This window comes from Capricornis sumatraensis, chromosome 5, assembly GCF_032405125.1.
Source record: "Capricornis sumatraensis isolate serow.1 chromosome 5, serow.2, whole genome shotgun sequence".
NCBI lineage: Eukaryota > Metazoa > Chordata > Mammalia > Artiodactyla > Bovidae > Capricornis > Capricornis sumatraensis.
In genome coordinates, this window is record NC_091073.1 from 36317443 (window position 1) to 36332364 (window position 14922).

Here is a 14922-nt window from a genome sequence, read left to right on the forward strand (position 1 = left end):
TTTTATTATAGCAGCTGAGGCTAAAACACACTCCTAGGTATGTATCAAAGAGAAATGAAAACATACTTGCACATAAAAAGTTGTACACAAATGCTTATTCTGAGCTTTATTTATAGTATCACAAAACTGAAAACAACCTAATCTATCAACAAGTGAATGGATAAACACACTGTGGTATATCCATATACTAGAATACTATTTAGCTATTTTGACTACAAAAAAAACAGACTATTGATTTAAAAGCTATGACAAACCTAGACAGCATATTAAAAAGCAGTGACATTACTTTGCCAACAAAGGTCCATCTAGTCAAAGCTATGGGTTTTTCCAATAGTCATGTATGGATGTGAAAGTTGGACCATAAAGAAAGCTGAGCGCCAAAGAATTGATGCTTTTGAACTGTGGTGTTGGAGAAGGCTCTTGAGAGTCCCCTGGACTGCAAGGAGATCAAACCAATCCATCCTAAAGATCAGTCCTTGGGTGTTCACTGGAAGGACTGATGCTAAAGCTGAAACTCCAATACTTTGGCTACCTGATGTGAAGAGTTGACTCATTGGAAAAGACCCTGATGCTGGGAATGATTAAAGGCGGGAGGAGAGCGGCCAACAGAAGATGAGATGGTTGGATGGCATCACTGACTGGATGGACATGAGTTTGCACAAGCTCCAGGAGTTGGTGATGGACAGGGAAGCCTGGTGTACTGCAGTCCATGGGGTTGCAAAGAGCTGGACATGACTTAACAACTGAACTGAACTGAATTGATTCACACCATAACATGGATAAATCGCAAGATAATTATGCTGAATGAAAGATGCCAGGCCAAAAAAAAAGTATTACTTTATGATCCCATTTATATGATACTAGAAAATGGAAAAACCAATCTTTAGTAAAGAAAACAGACAGTGATTGCCTAAGAATCAAATTGAAGGGAGGCATAGATTTTAGAAAGGCACAAGAAAACTGTAGTTTTCCTTTAAGGAAAAGAAAAAGTATAACAACATAGCAAAAATATTTAAGGTTATATAGGAATAAAATGGAGAAGGCAGTGGCACCCCACTCCAGTACTCTTGCCTGGAAAATCCCATGGATGGAGGAGCCTGGTAGGCTGCAGTCCATGCTAAGGGTCGGACACGACTGAGCGACTTCCCTTTCACTTTTCACTTTCATGCACTGGAGAAGGAAATGGCAACCCACTCCCTGGAGAATCCCAGGGAGGGGGAGCCTGGTGGGCTGCCATCTATGGGGTCACACAGAGTCAGACACGACTGAAGTGACTTAGTAGCAGCAGCAAGAATAAAATGGCAACCCACTCCAGTATTCTTGCCTGGAGAATCCCATGGATGGAGGAGCTTGGTGGGCTATAGTCCACGGGTCGCAGAGTCGGACACAACTTCACTTTCACTTTCACTTTCAGGAATGTAATAATATGAATGCAGAGGAATTGATTAAAATAATAAATGTGATTTGGCTAAGCCTCCTTTTAAAAAATGATAAATATCTGGATTGAAAAAGAAATCCAACAAATCTGATGCTTTTAAAGAGCATCTTAAGCACCAAAATACACAGAAGAGTTTTTTTTTAAAAAAACAAAAAATTATATTGTTTCAGAGGTTTCCAGTACTGAGAAGTAAAAAGAAACATCAACTGTGTTCCTACTTTAGATAAAAAAATAAATAAATAACTAGCAAGCCAAGGGAACGTAAGAAAAGGGAAATAATAAAACTTAGAGTAAATATATACTAAGGAGAAGAAAAAATAAAATTAATTAACACCAATAGTTGATTCTGCAAAAAAAGTTAACAAATAAGCTATTAGCACAAATAGTGAAAAAGGTAAAAGAAAATACTAGTTAGTAGAGTTTACTGATGCATAATAGATATTTGTTGAGGAATATGTTATTGAAAATAGAGAAAAATATGAGTTCAAAAATAGAACTATAATTTAGATGTGTAATATACATAAATAAACATGGCAGAATATTAAAAATTGTTGATTTTCCAAGTCAATATTTCTAAAATATTTGAAATTTTTACTTTAAACTACTGAAGAAAAATTAAGGAAATATAATTTTCTATTTCAACAAATTTTATTACTACCTAGGAGACAGCTATAAAAATATTAAAAATATGAAAACTGATAAAACAAAGGCAAAAATATATAATATAGTAAGACCAGTAAGATATAAAATGTAAAAATTATAAAATTCTAAAGAAAACTTAGTAATTCAAACTTTAAACAAATTTGTCTTTGGGCTCCTAAGTGCTTACTACTGGATGGTAAAGTAAAATTCAGCATACCCAGTATGCTTTCAAGAGGAAAAGGGATTTACCCACATCTTAAAAGAAATTTTTATGTGTAAGCCACCATCTTTAATTTCTTCACATAAGTATAAAGTAATATCTTTAAAGAAAATTTGCCAAAAAGGAAAAAAGAAATATAATCTTATGTCTTTATTTTATATAACTCTTTCTAATCTTTTTCCAGATGCAGCTACATTTTTACATTATATGCTCTGGTTTTACACATAGGATATCAAATATGTTTCATCAAATGTTTCATTTCTATGTTTACATAATAAAAACAAAATTAGTTATGTAGGATTTTTTAACATGATTTATTAACATTTTTACCACCTAACAGAAGAAATTTATTTATGGGGAAATTAAACTAATAGGGGGGGAAATATAAATTTATGAAGACATATACTTTGTTTCTGTCTGAAAAGACTCAAGTAAAACATTAACGTTGTTCACTAAGTTAGATTAAATTAAATACTAGCTTCAGTCTCCAGCCCACTCTCTTGATAAATAGCATTATTTGGAAAAATTAGTGAACAAGACCACCATACAGTGTCTCTATTATGACTTGATGATGACGAAGAATAGTAGAAGCAGTAATAGTATCAAAATCATAATCTTAATGCTGCCAGTTTTTTTCAAGAATAACTCACTGCCTCAGCTCAATTAATCATTTCCATTTCCGCTGACTTCTTAGTCACAAAGAGATAGTTCACATACCAGTGTAAACAAGAAGCAGAGGGGGACAGGAATAAACCAGGAGGATGGGTGGGAGATTTCTAATACATCAGAATCTGATACATTAACTCTGAAAGCACAGTTGATCCTTGAACAACCTGGAGGTTGCAGTGCTGACTCCTGCTAAGTTGAAAATCCACGTATAATTTCATAGTTTACCTTGTAGTACATATATATTGAAAAAAATTCACCTATAAATGGACATGTGTTGTTCAAGGGTCAAATGTAATTCCAAATGAACACTGAACATTATTTTAAGAGCTAGAAAAAATGGAGTTTACTATCCAAATTATCAAACAATAATCTTAAAGGTATAAGATTAATGCCTTATTATACTTGATTTACAGTTAGCATTGACAAACTATTTACACATGCAGACTTGCAGATATCAAATTACCAAAATGAAAAATGCACAGCCTTGCTAGGCTTCTTTGATATGAAAATGGATATTCTGGGGCACAATTACGCAACAATTAAAACTTTTAAATAAATTAAGGTTCAAAATTAGAAGCACTGGTTGGTGGCAGTTGGGGTTGGAGGGCAGGGAGAGTAATAAGTAATTTGCAGCAGTGCAATTTTTATTTGATTGTTCAGAAAACCTACCTAGCATTGGGCCATTAAAGAATTAATGTCTTTAAATTGGTAATTTCACTTAGGGGACTATACAAGAAATAATTTAAACTCGCCGTCTATGGGGTCGCACAGAGTCGGACATGACTGAAGCGACTTAGCAGCAGCAGCAGCATGTTCAAAGTATTGATACTGCCTTGGAGAAATCATCTAACTGGTCTTGATTTTGTTGCTCTAACTATGAGTGATGGTTTGGCTAAAGCCCATGGTTCTCACACTCAGTGTGCAAGTAATACACCTGACCAAGGTTGGTCCAATCTCCCATCAAAGAATAAGCTGTTTAAGAGAGGTGGGGAAATTTTCCTTTTCTCCTTACTTATTGTTAATTAGTTCAGGTAAGATATGCCTGAATTAAAAAAAAAAACTTTATTATGAAACAAAGATAAAAAATAACAACAAAAAAATCATTCCCTAGTGACACCTAGCTGGCGACTGGCTGAGGCTGCCACATTGCCCTAGTTCCCTCCACGTATCCTCAGCAGAGAAAACCCTCAATCTCTCCAACTAAACTCTTGAATCTAGCTGATATGTTAGAACAGGAGAATCAAAGACTACTTGAAAAATATTTATTGAGGGCTTTCTAGGTATCAAAACACATCATTGAAACAAAAGTCTTCCTGGAGTTAATCTAAACAAATCATTGTGAGGAAATCATTGTGTATGCAAAACATTCTGGAGAAGGCAAAGTAGATACAGAGGGATGTGCTTGCTTATTAAAAATGCAGATTTCTGTGCTCCACATGCCTCATCAACTGAACCAAAATTGCTTTGATGTGGCTGAGAAATCAGTCCTGATAAGTTCTCATGCAGGCAGTTTGGGGGGCTACCCTTAGGATAAAATGTGGACTTAAAGGAGTTTTAAGATCATTCTTTTTTTGCATTTCTTTTCCATGGGGATGGTCTTGATCCCTGTCTCCTGTACAATGTCATGAACTTCCGTCCATAGTTCATTAGGCACGCTATCTATCAGATCTAGGCCCTTAAATCTATTTTTCACTTCCACTGTATAATCATAAGGGATTTGATTTAGGTCATACCTGAATGGTCTAGTGGTTTTCCCTACTTTCTTCAATTTCAGTCTGAATTTGGCAATAAGGAATTCTTGATCTGAGCCACAGTCAGCTCCCGGTCTTGTTTTTGTTGACTGTATAGAACTTCTCCATCGTTGGCTGCAAAGAATATAATCAATCTGATTTCGATGTTGACCATCTGGTGATGTCCATGTGTAGAGTCTTCTCTTGTGTTGTTGGAAGAGGGTGTTTGCTATGACCAGTGCATTTTCTTGGCAAAACTCTATTAGCCTTTGCCCTGCTTCATTCAGCATTCCAAGGCCAAATTTGCCTGTTACTCCAGGTGTTTCTTGACTTCCTACTTTGGCATTCCAGTCCCCTATAACGAAAAGGACATCTTTTTTGGGTGTTAGTTCTAAAAGGTCTTGTAGGTCTTCATAGAACCGTTCAACGTCAGCTTCTTCAGCGTTACTGGTTGGGGCATAGACTTGGATTACTGTGATATTGGATGGTTTGCCTTGGAAACGAACAGAGATCATTCTGTCGTTTTGAGATTGCATCCTAGTACTGCATTTCAGACTCTTTAGTTGACGATGATGGCTACTCCATTTCTTCTAAGGGATTCCTGCCCGCAGTAGTAGATATAATGGTCATCTGAGTTAAATTCACCCATTCCAGTCCATTTTAGTTCGCTGATACCTAGAATGTCGATGTTCACTGTTGCCATCTCCTGTTTGACCACTTCCAATTTGCCTTGATTCATAGACCTGACATTCCAGGTTCCTATGCAATATTGCTCTTTACAGCATCAGACCTTGCTTCTATCACCAGTCACATCCACAACTGGGTATTGTTTTTGCTTTGGCTCCATCCCTTCATTCTTTCTGGAGTTATTTCTCCACTGACCTCCAGTAGCATACTGGGCACCTACTAACCTGGGGAATTCCTCTTTCAGTATCCTACCATTTTGCCTTTTCATGCTGTTCACGGGGTTCTCAAGGCAAGAATACTAAATAGGAAAAGGAGTACGTCAAGGCTGTATATTGTCACTCTGCTTATTTAACTCATATGCAGAGTACATCATGAGAAATGCTGGACTGGAAGAAGCACAAGCTGGAATCAAGATTGCTGGGAGAAATATCAATAACCTCAGATATGCAGATGAGACCACCCTTATGGCAGAAAGTGAAGAGGAACTAAAAAGCCTCTTGATGACAGTGAAAGAGGAGAGTGAAAAAGTTGGCTTAAAAATCAACATTCAGAAAATTAAGCTCCTGGCATCTGGTCCCATAACTGCATGGCAAATAGATGGGGAAACAGTGGAAACAGTGTCAGACTTTATTTTGGGGGGCTCCAAAATCACTGCAGATGGTGTTTGCAGCCATGAAATTAAAAGACGCTTACTCCTTGGAAGGAAAGTTATGACCAACCTAGATAGCATATTCAAAAGCAGAGACATTACTTTGCCAATAAAGGTCCATCTAGTCAAGGCTATGGTTTTTCCAGTGGTCATGTATGGATGTGAGAGTTGGACTGTGAAGAAAGCTGAGCGCTGGATATTGATGCTTTCGAACTGTGGTGTTGGAGAAGAGAGATCCAACCAGTCCATTCTAAAGATCAGTCCTGGGTGTTCTTTGGAAGGACTGATGCTAAAGCTGAAACTCCAGTACTTTGGCCACCTCATGTGAAGAGTTGACTCATCAGAAAAGACTCTGATACTGGGAGGGATTGGGGGCAGGATGAGAAGGGGAAGACAGAGGATGAGATGGCTGGATGGCATCACTGACTCGATGCACATGAGTTTGGGTGTACTCCGGGAGTTGGTGATGGACAGGGAGGCCTGGTGTGCTGCAATTCATGGGGTCACAAAGAGTCAGACATGACTGAGCGACTGAACTGAACTGAACTGATACAAAAGAATCATTTTTCTATGTCAGGCCAATTTACTTTTCACTAACAGGTCTATGTTAATAATGTTAATTGATGTTAACCGGCTTTATCTTAGGGGAAGCCTCATCTAGAACAAAAGATCTGTTCTTTTCCAGGCAAGAGTGCTGGAGTGGATTGCCATTTCCTTTTCCAGGGGATCTTCCCCACATACCTGAAACTAATTTAACATTATGTGTAAACTACACTTCAATTTAACAATTAACATTTTAAAATATTTGTTTTTCCTAACTACAGACTACTACCAGAAAGATAATCAAGTCACTGCTGTTAGCTACTAGACCAAACATTAAGGTTGCGTAAGAATCAACTGAGGAACTTGTTACAAATAAAGGTTTCCATGCTTCACTCCATGATTCTGATTTAGAGGGTTTAGCACAAGGTCTCAGAATCTCTATTTTTAAAAGCACCACTTTTTCCCTGATGCAGGCTACCATTAGATCACACTTAGAAATAATGCTTTTCTCCCCACATACCAGCAAACACACATGTGCTATACATATGTACATGTATGTATATATAAATACATATATATCCATATTAAATGTTCTACATAGAACAATGAAATTGTTCTATGACATTTTTTTCCCAGGTAACATTATAATTAAATAATCTTTCTGAATCATCACATACAAATCTGCATTGTTTTTCACAGCTACATCATTTTCCACTATATATATGTATGCACCATACTTTATCCAGTCCTCTATTAATGGTTATTTAGACTGCTTTTTTTTTTCACTATTACAAGCAATGCTTCAATGAATATCTTTACACATTTATACTAAAATTTCCAAAAAATATAGAGAGTGTAATAAACACAGAAGAGTAGGGTTGCTAGCTTAGAAGACATGCACTTTAAAGTTTGATAGATCCTGATGAGTTGCTCATTAATTTAGTTGTACCAATTTAAGTCCTGCCAATGGACTTAAATTTCCCAACTCCTATACCAATACTAGTCTCAATCTTTTAAATTCTTATCTGACAGGTAAAAAAATAAAATCTTATATTTTACTATGTTTTTAATATCTGACTGACTAGCATTCAGTTTACCACTGAAGGAAACCCAATTACCTAAAGTTCACCAAAAAGTATCATATTTTTAGAAAACTTTTATTTTCACCGTAAAACTGTCACTTATGGAATGAATGAATATCAAATATATAATGTGTGTTATAAAATATCACTTAGTATCTTCTTTTACCAGGTGATAGAAAAATGAGTCACAAGACCTAGCTTTCCACCCAGCAGCTCTGTGACTTTGGGCAAGTCATCTGCCCTTTTGAAAGCTTCAGTTTCCTCTTTTTAAAATGGGGATTCTAATCATTTTATAGGAATGTTTTGAAGATTAAATGAGATCACAATTTTAATTACAAATATTAGCTATTACGACTACCACAGTAACAATACAAGGGAAATTACCAAGTGACTAGAATTATCTGTCAAAGCCTTTCTTAATAATTTTAAAATAATTATGCTGGTATTACAAATTCTAGGAAGTGAGTCAACTATTTATGGTGATTGTTAAAAGTCACTAGAAGAGTTTCTCTTCCATAGGGCTAACATGTGATTTACAAAAATCACTTCTCTTGTTCTCTGTGAATGCTCCTCTAATAGTAGTTTAAGAGGGTTTTGTTTCTAAGCACACACAGTAATACTATTCAAGGTAATGTCATGGAGATTTCCTAGAGTCAGTAAATGGAATTTTAAAATTTTACTGTAATATAATATATTGGAGAACTTATCCTTGATTGTTTCCCAACACTAATGTCAACCTAACTCACACATTCATTAAGTGTCTCAGTATCTACAATGCACAAAGTCCTATCCTAGAGGCATATAAATCTCTGCATTCAAGAGATAAAGACTCATACAACAGATAAAAGGGCAAAGCATTGTTATCTAAAGTTGCCTGTACTCTTGGTATGACAAATGTCAGTGGTGCGTGACTCATGGAGCTCATCTTTTTTTTGATGAATATTAATGAATTTGTCACACATCTCATCCACAGGCCATGTAAAACATAAAGCCAAGAATGAAATGTCATTGTCCTATGGCTTACTCCCAAAAGCTCTCAACAACTCAACTCACCTAAGTCTTCTCCTTTTATTTCTTCCTCCACATGACTTTCACCCAATTTTATGATGCCTTTTTAATGAGTAAAGTGATCTGGAAAAATTTTTTTTTCTGTTTTTATTTCAATTGAACAAGAGGCAGCACTGTTGTAAAAAGTATTATATATGGAGAACAATTACACAAATATACAAAACGTCAAAAAACTAAACTCCAGTTTTTATTTCCATAACCTTAAAAAGGTAGGGAGCACATAAAAATATCCAAAGTCATAATTTATTCTTTAGGAATGTAAACTCTAGGAATACAATTAGAAACAAGTATATTTACTATGAAAAGATTAGTATCACTACGTAATTAGAAGTAAAGATTAGAGGTACACAATAACAGTATGTGAAACAGATCTTGAGTTTACTAGTAGAAACTTTATATTAAGACATTAATACTCTAGAACTCTATTATTAAAAAACACAAAAGCATCTTCTAAAATGTTCACTGTTAGTCTCTTTAGATATGCACAAGTTACAAAATACAGAAGACAATATACTTATATTCTCTGATGAAGAATTTATCAATATTAAATATAAATGTGAATAACTCAAAGCATTATATATAATTTTACTAAACAATTAATCTAAAAGTATAAATTCATGCTAATCAAAGGACTAGAGAGTTAATTTTTTTATCCAAAGATTGGGAAGACACTATTAATACACTAATTTTTATCTACAATGCTTAATTTAAGTACCCATCAAATTATTCTTTTTAAATGGCTTTAAAAAAAATTTTTTTTTAGTTACATTATTTAACATACATATTTTCTTGATTTGCTTCCCTTTAATAAAGTGTAGACTTACAGTGCCTACAGACTCAAATGTTAAATAACCTTATTTTAAATATTTGCTGAAAATTAAGTCTGAGTGTATTTTTCTTTATAATTTAAATGTAAAGGCTTCAACACTAATTTTATTCTTCCAAACAGGCAAAATCCCCTAAAATGGGATCATTTTTATCTATTTTGGTTTAAAATTTTTATTTCCCTTTATTTCAACTCTTTTGTCTTTAAATGAATAATCTTTGCTAAGCAGTTACTTCATAATTGAAGAGAACAATGAAATATTGCTTTTTCAAAAACCTCTGAAATCATTTAAGGACTGAGAATTTTTACTCTTCAAATCTACAGAGTTTCCTTTTAAAAGCTCCATGGTGGTATAACAAGGGATTCCAGGGTGCTCAACCTGCCCTAGACATTCCCCTAAAGTCTTTGTTTCTCTCTCCACTTGGATTCCAAAAAGTAAAATCTGGCATCCAGCTTCACTAGAATATCCTAGGTAGTTGGGTATTTGAAGAGTGAGAGGTTGGGTAATTTGAAGAATCTTTTAGAGGTTTAAAATGTAGAATGGGACTACAGGGTCTACTGAGATCCTCGGAGCTATGGGGTACAAGGCCCCAGTTTTGTCCAGACTTCTTCTTGTGATAAAAGATATTACTCTGAATATACAGAGGTCTGTGACCAAATGGTCACATCAGCATCTTCAGAAGAAAATGACCTACAAAAGCCACCCCAACTTTCAAATTTGGAAAAGTAAGTGGGACAAGAATAGTAGAGACAATTACAATTGTTACAATAAGTTAGTATTACCCAGTATTTATAATTGCTATAAAATTTTTCAATTGTATAATCCTTACTTGAAATAGCATCAAAGATACTACAAAAGAATTTTCTCGTTAACACAACTCCACATAATTCCACATTCCAGAAAATCAACTGGTGCAAATTACTTGGAGCAAAAATTCAGAACCATTCCTTTGAGTAATCCTTCAGGGTATTTAAAAGAATAAACACATGCAGATTTGCTGTATAAAAGAGTGGCATCCCTTTCATACTTGAAACTGTAGAGCTCTGATTCCATTTTTAGTTATCAAAAAAACACAAAATATTAACCATTTTTATTGTAAAAACAAATGAGATTCATTAAAGATTTAGAATTAGGGGACTTTAGTGAGTTGACACTATAAAAAATTAATTAGCTGTTAAGAACAGTGAAGATTATAGTATCCAACATATTTGATCTAGGGTTGTGAGACCACTGAGAATTCTAAATATTAGGTAAGTGATTTGTTTGCACTTTGATACTGTCTTCTCAAACTTTAATGTGCATAATACTCACTTGAGATCTTATTAAAAGGCAGGTTAAGATTCAGTAGGTCTAAGGTGGCTCTGAAATTCTACCAGGTGATGCCGATGCTTCTTACTGCTCCTCAGACCACAATGATTTAGAATAATACCAAAATGAGGTTCCATTACAACAGCTGAACATTAAAACCTGATCTCTTATTTGGGCTGGCTCATGTGTCCTCAAACTAATGTTTTCCAAAATCCTTCTACAACATTTCCTAAGCACCTTAACTCGCTTCCAATGCCAATCTTTTAAATTAGTTCTTAAGACTACTAAAGACTATTAAGATTGTTAACAGCTATGCCTAGGAAAAATTCTTTGTTAAAGAATTACAAAAAGACAACAGGAAATTCACAGTGATTGTACACAGGATTTAAATTGAACACAGGATTCTTAGTACATTAATACTTTGTCAACTTTCACTGTCTGGTTGACTTTTTTTTTTTTTAACTATAATGTATGCCAATAGATCTTACTTCATTTCTACCACTGGAACTAAAAATATCAAGTTCACTTATGTTAAAAACCATATTTTATTTAGGATTACTCAATGAAAACTAGTTAATGAAAAATTAGATAAAGCAACAGCCAAAGTAGTTACAGTCAAAACTGCATTCATACTGTAAATACTTCAGCAGTCTTCAAGACATACAACTTTTCCACATATTTGAGCTCTGCATAAATAGGTACAAGATGAAAACTAGCATTTTCTCTGTGTGGCTATAGCTAAGGACTATGAATAAGGAAAACTGCGTACTAACCACTGAAAAGGGGACAGCTCCCTAGGTCTTCCTCCCCAGTAAAGCTACTCTCTCATTCTCAACCCCGCTTTTTTCTCTCTTACCCTAGATTTTTACTAAGCCTACTTGATTTAAAAGGAACCTCACCATAGCTGAAATTACCACCACTAGCAAATGTCAAAATTCTTACGTCCATCTGGAGGTCACATGATCCTCTATAGCTACATACAAGTTTGTTCAGCTTCTGTTATATTAGCTTTTTAAAATTTTTTTTTGGCTGGGGGCAACTATACTGATTATTCTTCGTATCTTAACAAGAACATTTAAAATAGGCCTGTTCACAAAACAAGAAACACATTCAATATTTTTCATATTTAAAAATTTCAATTTAAGAACACAAACATAAATAACCTAAATTAGTTAGTACATAAATGTCTTTAGTCCACATTTCACTATTTTTATTTTCTTTCAATGATATTTAATAGATGAAAATTTTACCTAATTTCCTTCATTTATAGACAAACCATTCAATATGGTGAACACTGCTATCTTTAGAGCTGAGGTACAAAATTTACAGTGAAGTCTTCAATGATGTGTGCTCTGAATTATGGGAATCCAAACTAAGCAGTATTTCTGAAATCCAGCAGCAGGGTAAGCCAGCTTTATGGCCTATTACACCTTAGGAACTGAAAAGGATTTTCACCTGCTAAATCCAGATCAAACACTTCAAAATAACACATCTACTTGCAACCTGATTTTTGATATAAAATGTTCCAAATAAATGACAGCAATCCCTCTTCCCATTCCCTGGAATCACATAATATTTTAGGGTACTGAGTTATGAGGCATTTTCCAGTGCTTTATATTACTGTTCTACTAATCTTCAAGATTATCTGGCTACAAACATTTTTATCAGGCACTTTTCGTAAGGATCATTTTTGTTTCTTCACATGCCTGTTTTTCAGAGTGGCTTCCTAAACAGCCAGCTGTAGAATTCTTGGAGTTGTACCTAGCCTCATTCTTAAAAAAACAGTTTCCATACATGGATTCCCTTTACATTGAAGGCCAAACATATAGCTACCAAAATATGAGTTATTAAAGAAAAAGATTCACAACCTTACAGGAGATGTAACCAACCTGATCACACCACCTGTCAAAATGTACTATCACAATGTCAATCTTAGGGCAACAGAAACAAGATTTAAAAAAAAAAAAAAAGACTCAAGCCAAGGGGAAAAAATACAATCCAAGAAATAGCAAAACCATATTTCAACTCACTATAACCTAGAGAGTATTCCCTTCATAAAGTCAAGGTAGCCATCAGAATTTAAAACATCAGGGCTTCCATCAGGAGCAGGGATGAAAGATGACCCTGGGAACTTGCGTGAAGAAGCCCAGTTGTATTTCCAGATTCACTGCGTACATGAGGAAACCCTTACAAATTAATCTGTGGACAAAGTAATGCTAATACTAGGAGGTCTCTGCTGACCTGCTTGATGCTTCATTGGAAGTTCAGTCCTTTCAGAAGTGTATATCAGCTTTTCTTCTTGGAGACTACAAGCAGAAAACCTATTGGCATCTGTCCCAGCCCCACAGCCGACAGCAGATGACGGGTTATGTGGGACTGAGACTCCACTGACTTGTTCAAAGGATTTACTGAAAACACTGGCGGCAGTCTTAGCCAAACCATGACTGCAAGGTTTAGGCAGAGATTGGCTGGTTGTCAGCGTAAGTCTCTTTAAGGAGAGAAGCTCAAGATTCTCACTTTGGGCTCTCTGCGTTTGTTTTCGAACGAAGTGATCTTTGCAAGACTCCCCTGTAGTTTCTTTCTCTTTTCCTCCAGCTTTGTTTCCTCCTGACCTTCTCTGAGTCTTTCCTATACTTGTCTTGTTACTACAATTTTGACTAATGTTTGATAAACCCGACTGGCTGGTACTAGAGGCAGCCCTGGAATAAAATCCCTCGTCAACTTCGGATATCTCCATCAGTTCTTCTTGACCTGTTAATTCTGTATTTCCTAAACAAAGAAATAACAAGGATTAATTAATATTAAACATTTTAAGTAATTCTTTTTCATGATTAATACCAAATCAAATATACTTTAAATAAATTTTAGAACAATTTTAGCATAATATGTAAAGCAACAGACTACTGACCAAAATCAAAGGATAAATCAAAACATTCTATAAAATGTCAACAGTTTATCACTAAAATTAGAATAATTTAGAGTATATTAAATAAAAAAGCATGCCGTTAGCCACACCCCACTGTTTTTAGAAAAGTTTTCTTACTATTCATGCAAAGATCAGAGACAATTAGAAAAACACCACACAGTAAAACTAGGGGGTAAACTCTCCCCTAATAGCAAAGCAGTGTAAAGTCAAAGATCATACCAAGAAACTTAAAAAAAAAATTATTAAAATAGTTTAAAGACTTTTTTTAAGATTGCACTCCACATTTTAGATTTTCTTACTAAAAGAAAAATATATAGACCATAAATATAATCAAATTCTTTATACATTATCTTCTATATCAAAGATGGCAAAAATACAAGGATAAAAAAGTAATTTTAGATCTCAAAACACAAGCAGTAAATTATTCTGGAAGCCACTTTCTGCCTCATTTTCATAACAATTTACTCAGAGACAGTATAGATATGACCATTCCAAAGAGCATTAAGTCATTGAGAAACTGTAGTACATAATTCATGCATTTTGATTAGATAACATGCAAGATTTTTGTGCCTGTGCAACTGTTGCTTAAGACATGCAGCAGTGACCCTTTGCCATGAGATACCTTGGAGTGCAGCTATAAAGTGCTCTGCTAAAACTGCACTCTGCCAGGTGAGTTTATTCCATCCTCCATCATTTTTCTTACAGATTTTTGCCTCCTGATCTCTGGCAAGCCTTTGCTCTCAGTTCTAGGATCTGTGGCTGTTTCCTGCACACCCTGTATATGCTGGGCATCAATCTCTCCTAGTGTTCTGCCTTTTTCCCCATTCCCGGTTCTCTCTCCGGCCACATTTGTGACACTAATCTCAGGAATGACAAGGATGCCCAATTCAGTAGTATCATTATTGTTGTCAGGTTGCTCTAGAATTGAAGATGATAAGACAAAATGATGGCTGAAAACAAAACAAAACAAAAATGCAAAACAAGAAAAGCAAACGATCCAAAACAAAAATTGGACGACTGAATGTCAGGTATTAAGCCAAATATATGCCCTGATGGAACTCCCATAATTTACAATACTCTGCTAGTACTGGAGAAATGGGGTCATGTTCTTTAATTTCAAATGACAATGAAAA

At 35.0% G+C, this 14922-nt stretch overlaps 1 protein-coding gene across 1 annotated transcript in view; it reads right to left on the minus strand.

Annotated features, from left to right (window-relative positions):
* Positions 1 to 13057: 13057 nt before the first annotated feature.
* Positions 13058 to 14922, minus strand: part of HYCC1 (hyccin PI4KA lipid kinase complex subunit 1) — an 83855-nt gene continuing 81990 nt past the window's right edge. Inside the window, exon 11 of the mRNA XM_068973172.1 lies at positions 13058 to 13632. Coding sequence (XP_068829273.1) covers positions 13058 to 13632 — 575 coding nt within the window. The remainder of the gene's footprint in view (positions 13633 to 14922) is intronic.